The sequence below is a fragment of the Hoplias malabaricus genome, chromosome 12 (assembly GCF_029633855.1).
Source record: "Hoplias malabaricus isolate fHopMal1 chromosome 12, fHopMal1.hap1, whole genome shotgun sequence".
NCBI lineage: Eukaryota > Metazoa > Chordata > Actinopteri > Characiformes > Erythrinidae > Hoplias > Hoplias malabaricus.
Window position 1 is genome coordinate 32,639,170 of NC_089811.1, and position 8,004 is coordinate 32,647,173.

Below are 8,004 nucleotides of genomic sequence, written 5' to 3' on the forward strand. Positions count from 1 at the left end.
CCCCGTCGTGAGAGACAATGATTATGAACCAATTGCGCTCTCTGGCGTGCTCCAGTGTGGTCTGTAAAACACGAAGAATATTATTAACTACATTCTGACCGAGAAATGAAAGCCTGTTTGTTGACTCTTGCAGTGGATGGTGATATTTCTTGTGATTAAAATAAACCCTTGCTTGTTCTTTTTTTGTTGGTCGAAGAAACGGGCTGATGTTCGTATTAGGCTCATGTTTGTGTTGGAGGCTTTGATGCAGATACATCTAAACGCTATTTATAACAGAACGGAACCTGGTAAAAGTGCTGATCCAGAGATGTGAACCCTCTCTCTCTCCGAACGTTCTCTCAAACCAACGAAGAAAATATAATCAAATAAAAAAGAACGAACGAAATTTCTCACATTATTCAACATTGACTTTTGAAAAATCTATTTAAAAATAATACAATCTTTATGTTCGTAAGTGTGCTCTCTAGCGCCCCCACTCCCACAGAGGAAACAAACAAAACTTAAAATATTAATGGCTAAATATAAATGTTTAGATCTTCGTATTTTTTTTTCGTTAATATTTAAATGTGTATAAGAAAATAAAATACGTATTTAACCCTTTTCATTCTGGACCTGAATTACAAAGTCAATGTGTGTGTTTTTGTTTTGTTTTTCGTATTTGCATATCACAACATGTCTGAATGCAGTTTCATACAAATAATGAAGGAATATTATGAACAAAGGAATGAACATATGTTAGAGGCAACATCGACGCTCACTGACTGTTTCACATGTGATATTAGTAGTTTGCTTTTTAATTGAGATGGAAATGGAGACATTCTGACTGTAAAAATAATTTTAAATCACTGATGGTGCTTGTATTTAAGTATGAAAAATATTTTAGGAAACATTTATGGAAATTAAAACTTTGTATATCATAAGAATTTACAGATCACAGCAAACGAAAAAAAACTACATGTTAATGATATCAGATTGTAGCTTTAGCCACTGAAAAAATATATATTTTGTTTGTTACGTGAATATATGATAACGATGTGAGATATTTATTAAACACGTGCTAAATGTTCAGATTGAGGTCAGGACCAGCGGTGCTTCACTGTTCTTTTGTTCATGAGTAACTCGGCTTTGACCCGCGTGGTGAAGTCGCGCGGGAAGGTGAACCGCAGGTCAAGCTGTCTAACAATATATTAAAATGTAAAGAAGAAAAGACCAATTCACCTCTAGTCGCTTATTCTCGCCCCAGAACAAAGCACGGCTCCGTAGAAACACGTATTTTAGGCAAATCTTCTGGAGACCATTAAACTTATCTGTAATTTAATAATACGGTATTTAATCAATGTTAGTCGTTATCTAATATATCACTTATGGTCAGTTCAGATCTACTCTACTTTGTACCTATAGTGCACTTTTTTAATTTGACTCTAATAATAGATCATTATTTTTGAAAATAAAAAAAATATTGAACTGATTTTTAATTACAATCTCAGCTTATTTTTGCAGGGATTCACTGAAAATTCGTTGAATTTTTGACTGAAATAAAACGTACGTTTGATACAAAACTAAGACCTTTTTTATGTGGACTGAAGTGATAAATCTTAGACAGTGGTATGTAATGAAACACATATTAAACTAGACAGTAAATTAGACTGTATGAAAACTAGAAATTCTTCACGTGCAGGAACGGTTGTAATGGTGAAATTACAACGCAGGAATATTGTACGTATTCGGTCAATTAAACACAATTACATGACGTTCCATTATTCCACTTTTTTATTCCTTGTGCATTTTCATAGTGTTTTTGGGAGGTCCAGAGGCGGGAAGTGAGGCCACTGGAGCTGGTTATTGAGAGGTCATTTAGAACCAGTGAACTTTAGTGCTCTTCCGATGTTGCTGTCTTTCTGCTCAAAAATAATGAAACTCGTGATGTGTTATAAATGATTGGGTTTGACCTTTCGGCCTTTAGTCGTTTACTTATACGCGTCCTCGCGGTGTTCTGAAGAGGACAGTGGCTATGGGAGAGCTCCTGATTGACTTTACTGGTGGGAGCTTAGCACAAGTGAGTACTGCAGTGCTTTTATCCTGTTATTAATTCATACGTGGAGGAATAGTTTTGAGCGAAAGGCTGGCTAATGTTGACAGGTCCTTTAGAATTGACGAGGCCATTGCGTGTTTGAGTGAGAGAGGGTATGATGCGTTTCATGTTATTGACAAAAACTGGATGCCAGATTCTCCTGGACTTTAGCATGAAGCCAAACTGAACTTGACCTGTTGCTAAATTAAATAATTCATAACGGCCAGGTTTTGTGGCCAATAATGTCTTCTCCGGCTGAAAGATTTTGGCCACAAGCAGAAATCGGACGATTTATCCCGTCGTCTATATATACCCTGTAGAACCGAATTTGTGTGAAAAAATCACGGTCACAGATTCGATTCTAGGGGAGTATATGGTCGATGCAAAAACTTCGAATAAAATCATCTTTTAACGTGGCGTTTTAAAGTGAAATGTCTCCTGATTTGACTCACAGTACAAGAGCCAATAAATAAACAAATAAATAAATGTCGTGTTTATATTTTAGATGAAGGTCTCCATTAAGAATGGTTTAATTATCGTTCTCTAGACACGCGTGTGTTTACAATAAACATCATATTAAACAAAATCACGCCAAATATCTGATAAAGCTGCATGTATTTCACGGGAAAGTCTTCACTGAACTGAATCTCTGAGTTATTACTGCCTCAAGTCTCAGTTACCTTGGCCTTTACTGCCATTTCCATTTGTAGGAGACTCCGAACATGATGCTTTTACTGGTGTAGTGCATCCATAAACGGTCGTTATAGACGTGGATATGGCAGGTTCTACCCATAAACACTGAACACAGACAGAAGCCTTTAAACTACGCTATCATTCCCCTGATGGAATGTTTCCTTTCTCTAATGGAACACCTTTCTATGATGGAAAATGCTGTGTATGTATTTATTTATTAGAACCTTGTAGTATTTCATTTTTTCTTTTTTTTTTTGCTACATGTTGGAAAAACCTTTGAGTTCTGCACGTTATCTGCATATTTCTGGGAGCAGAGCCTCTCCACGCTTCAGCGGTGTATTATTTGGACTTTGATTACTGATTGGCACACGGCATTGATGGCGGGCCACACAGTGAAAAGCACTGGGAACGATGAGACTCCTGTAACTTCTGAGTGACCTCTCCGCCACAAAGCCGGTCTCCATCAATTGTCTCCCGGCTTTATTCGCCTCTTTTTGTGCCTGGGGTCGTTTTGTATCTCCTATTTGTTTACCAGTCAGAATCCCTGGCCTGAGTTTGATTTACTACGGTTGAATATTAATCCTGCGGATGGAAATGGATATCTATAGTGATGTGCATTTTTGGTGGCACTTTTTGGTTTAAATATAATATCAATTTCTTCACCGTGACAATAACCCTCATAAGCACGAGCGCATTAAACACTTTCTTTTTTTATCTTCTTCCAAACACAGCAGTATATGAATGCACAATAACGGCTGTGTTTCGCCACTGCTCATTGTAGTATGTGCATTTCTTTATTTCTTTAATATTTTGAGAAGTTTGTGAAATGCCCTGCTAGGTGTGTATGGCTGCTTGTGCGTTAATAGGCTTCCTTCACCTCCATTGGCCAGGCTGGTCACATGGGTGCCCAACTTTATTCAGTTGACAGCAAGTAGGAGGGCTTTATGGAGGGAGGAAAAAAAGACAACTCGAGAAAAATTAGTATTTTCTACCTTCAGAAATTAATGGCCATGAGTTCGTACATGGTAAACTCCAAGTATGTGGACCCCAAATTTCCTCCTTGCGAGGAATATTCGCAGAACAGTTATATACCTGAGCAGGGCACGGGTTATTACAGTCCATCGCAGGACACTGATTTCCAACATCCAGGGATCTACCCACGGTCAAACTACTCGGAGCAGCCCTTCAGTTGTAACACCGTGCAGGGCTCCGCGGTACAGGCGCGGGTTCACGCGCAGGACCAAGCCGGCCACAACAACTCCTTCCCTGCACAGAGCGAGCAGTGCTCCCCGGTCCAAATCTCCGGCCCCAGGACTTGTGGCCAGCAGCACAGCACAAAGAGCCAGAACGGGATACAGAGCAAGCAGCCTGCAATAGTTTACCCCTGGATGAAGAAAGTCCACGTTAACACGGGTAAGACAAGACTCCCTCTCTTTCCTGTCTTCTTTGTGGAAGCGGTGGAAGGCGGTGATAGGAGTAAGACGCGCTAAGAATCACTCAGTGAAATATTTATGGGTTCTTCAGAAGGGGCCGCCAATTACACTAGTCATAAATTTTTATTGCTTAGGAAATAGGCCGCTGGCTCTGTGGGCTGCCTCTGTCCACTTCTACTACGGAATTATATTATTTATTCATGAGTCAGAATGGAAGTTTGAATCGAATCCACTCTTTTTTATCTTTAGAACCAAATAGACTCGCGTGCACACGCTCAGAGTGGAATTCCGCATTCAGGAAAATGCTGAAAAACTAAGAACGAAACGGGTTGTTTATACCACTGGAGAAAGGAGGTTTAAAGGATTGAAAAACGATCCCATGTACGTCTGAAAACGGGCTCTTGGAATCGAAATAATAAACATATTATATATTTTTTAAAGAACCGTTTATCGTGAAGATTTCTCCAGTCAGCCAATTATTGGTTTGGGAATTCTTGGCTCTTCTATAGAACCACTGCTTTTACAAAAGAACCCATGAAGAAACGTTATTGGAAATAGTGCTTTAGTATTTGTTTGAACTGGGTTCGTTAGCTCACTCAAGTGTGTGGTTATTTTAGTTTGATTTATTATTTACGTATTTGTTCATGTTCTGGTCTCTTCCAGTGAACCCAGACTACACAGGAGCAGAACCCAAGCGCTCGCGGACAGCCTACACGAGGCAGCAGGTTTTAGAACTGGAAAAGGAGTTTCATTTTAACAGGTATCTCACCAGACGCCGCCGCATCGAGATCGCGCACACGCTGTGTCTCTCCGAGCGACAGATCAAAATCTGGTTTCAGAACCGGAGAATGAAATGGAAAAAGGACCACAAACTGCCCAACACCAAGGGGAGGTCAACGACGGCTGCAAATCAGCACGCGAAACACGTTCAGAAGGACAACCAGACAGATATCACGAATCTATAAGATCATTGGAAGCAGCTACTCGCTCCAGAAACCCAGCTGAACTATGTATCATAGACAATGCTTCATTGGCCTTTGCATGGTTTAAAAGATGACTGTTTTTTGACACCAGTGATTTTCAACGTGAACCAGAAGCACACACCATTTCCAAGTGTGCGTGGATTCCGCGAGAGGAACTGAGAACTCAAACATCTCCATTTCCACCTCCATTTCTACGTAAAAAAGTGGATAGGAGGGCATCGCAACATGCTCCCCATGCTATGAGGTATAGTAGATAATAAAGCTTGCCAAATCTATATAAAAGCACGGAGTTTCGTAAAGCTATCTTTCTTCCTTTTAAGTTCTCTATAAGCATCATTCTTCTCTCTACAAATGCATTCCAGCAGCAGGTTTACGACTGTGACCTGTGAATCTGTGTAATTAATTCTTTAAGGAAAAAAACAGGTTACGGCTACGTTTTTATCAGTTTACCTCAGAGAAAATGACCACAAAACTAGCAGTTCACTTCAGTCGTGTGAAGCACTGGAACTGAAAATATTGTTCCTTACTTATGCTTCAGAATACGGGGTGTAAATCTGTATTTACAAGAAAATTAGAAAAATCAATTCGAATTTGAAATTTTGGAATTGCCACAAAAAGTTCTTAAAACCGTAAAATGAGGACCATCCGCTTCATACGATTTCTGGGGTAAATAAAATTCGTTAAAGCATTTTTAACCATAAACTTGTGTAAGTTTTAAAATTGATTTTATTTAGAGATAAAAAATTATATATATATCCCTCTCTGTTGAGCGTACAACTGGATACTTTTACGGCTATAAATCTCACTTGACAGTTTTGTAAACAGTGTACAATTTAAGAAGCTGTATATCTGTCTTCCAGATGTCATCTGAAATTCCTAAATAATAGTTCATTTATTGTTCCACTTACTTTTGCCTTTTTAGATCAACTTTTAGATTTTTGGGTACTTTATTTATTAAAAATTCAGAACGAGAATGCTGAACAAATGTTGTGTTTATATTCTACGTGAATTTAAGTGATCGTTTCTTAAAGCTATTATGTTCCTTTACGAAAAGTGCGTTATTTTTATTCTATATATTTCTGTATTTTTTGTGCATATTTTCTACAAGCACATTTTGTAGTAAATGATTAATAGAGACCATTAAGATAAAGGTTTATTCAAGAACCACTTCGCACATTTTGTTGAAGTAATACATGCTGTGTATTGTACGAAAAAGTGAGAAAATAACTGGTCTGCCGTTTTTACGTTTGATTAAAAAATATTTTTGGCAAAAAGAATGGAGGGGAGGTGGGGGGGGTGAAATTTGAGTTGGGGGTATTCACGTCGTGATTAAAGATCGAATGTTCTACTGTCATTGTGGTGTCTTTGTCTTCTTGAACAAAACCCGCGAGGCGCTCACACATTGCGGAGACGTCTTGTGGCTGAGGTCTTCACGGTGAGAGAACTGAAAGGTATTTTTACTGAAGTTCCACAAAAGCCTCGCGGCCAGGTTCATCCAGAGGACACCAGAGCCACAGCCACAGCTCCTGCCGCACTGGGCGCTTTCAGCCGCGAGCGCTGACCTCTAGCCCCCTGACCCACAAGATCTGCAAGCCTCCGTCTCCCAGACTGCTCTACCATCCACTCACAGCTGCACGTGAAAGCTAGGAAAGGGACTCAAAAGTACAAACAAACTATTTAAGCGAAGGGACAGTACGCCAACGGCCCGTTGTAATCACGCCACCAACACTGGCCTTTGTGTGTTAACATTGTGTTAGCAGGAGTCTGGCTGAATGAATATAATAATGAGAATAAGCCCAGTGTAGTGATGCAGGTGTGCGCCCAAATCCATTTCCGCCCAATAGGCCATTCGTTCCAAACTCTGATTTTCTGCATCGTTTACTGATACTTCTGTTTTATGTTGGCGGTTACAACTCTGCTTTTCCTTTTCCCTTCGCAACGAATGAAAGTCACACAAATGCTGTAACGGTAGAAAGCTCAGGACAGACGCTGTAGTCATATGTTTGCTGCAGATCTTGTATAAATGAGAATTTATTAAGGCATCTGATATTTTGCTGCTGCACAGTTTAGAGGATTTTTCTATGTATTAAACATATACCTGTGTGTGTGTGTGTGTGCAAGAAATTTTTGTATTAAAAAATGAAAAACCAACACAAAAATGCGTCAAACTTTCTCGCAAGCCACATTTCCCCATTATTTCATTATTAAAGTCAGCAAATGCTATATTTGTGCATTAAACAGTGCATAAGAAGTGTGTTCTCTGAAGACGTGAGGTAATTTTCATTTAGAGAACAAATAAAACCATGCAACTCGACAAAGAGCTGCTTTTATCATCGTCTGTTTTCATCTCTGCTTGCTATGATTGGAAGAGTTTGCATGAAGTTTGATAACTTTAGCTGCCATGGGTGAATGTTCGCGTTCTAGCTTCTCTCCTTTTTCACATCAGTACAGTTGGGGGGGTGGGGGCAGAGGGGGGGGGAGCGGGGGTTTGGGAGGGGGGGGGGTTGGGACATGGAAGGAGAGGAGGGGGGAGAGGCACTGTATATAAAAAGCTACAGATAAAGAGAGGGCAGGAGAAAGCAGATGGGGGAGAACATTCAGCATGTGTTTAAACATGGACATTAGACTTGTGTGTCTTTTAAGTTGAAAGGTGGTCGGTTTGACCTGATTCTCCTGATGTTGTCAAGCAGATGTATTAATTGAACAGCTAAAATGTATAGACACAACTAAAGCGTTAGTTTGGGGCAAATGCACTGAAAAGTACTTTAAATTTACTTGAGTCAAAGGTAAAGAAGAATCAAACACATTAAAACACCTATTACAG

The 8,004-nt window shown here is 39.6% G+C and overlaps 1 protein-coding gene across 1 annotated transcript; it reads left to right on the forward strand.

The window, feature by feature from the left end:
• The first annotated feature begins 3,708 nt into the window (after positions 1-3,708).
• On the forward strand, positions 3,709-6,516 carry hoxd4a (homeobox D4a). The gene is made up of 2 exons (XM_066686688.1): positions 3,709-4,177; positions 4,861-6,516. The coding sequence occupies exons 1-2, from the start codon at positions 3,709-3,711 to the stop codon at positions 5,160-5,162; spliced, it is 771 nt and encodes a 256-aa protein (XP_066542785.1). The 3' UTR covers positions 5,163-6,516.
• Positions 6,517-8,004: the final 1,488 nt, after the last annotated feature.

What these genes read in the sequence shown, in the direction of transcription:
- hoxd4a (XM_066686688.1), top strand. Translation starts at nt 3,709, where the DNA reads ATGGAGGGAGGAAAAAAAGACAACTCGAGAAAAATTAGTATTTTCTAC. An exon ending in GAAAGTCCACGTTAACACGG is followed by an intron (nt 4,178 to 4,860) that starts GTAAGACAAGAC and finishes GGTCTCTTCCAG; the next exon opens with TGAACCCAGACTACACAGGA.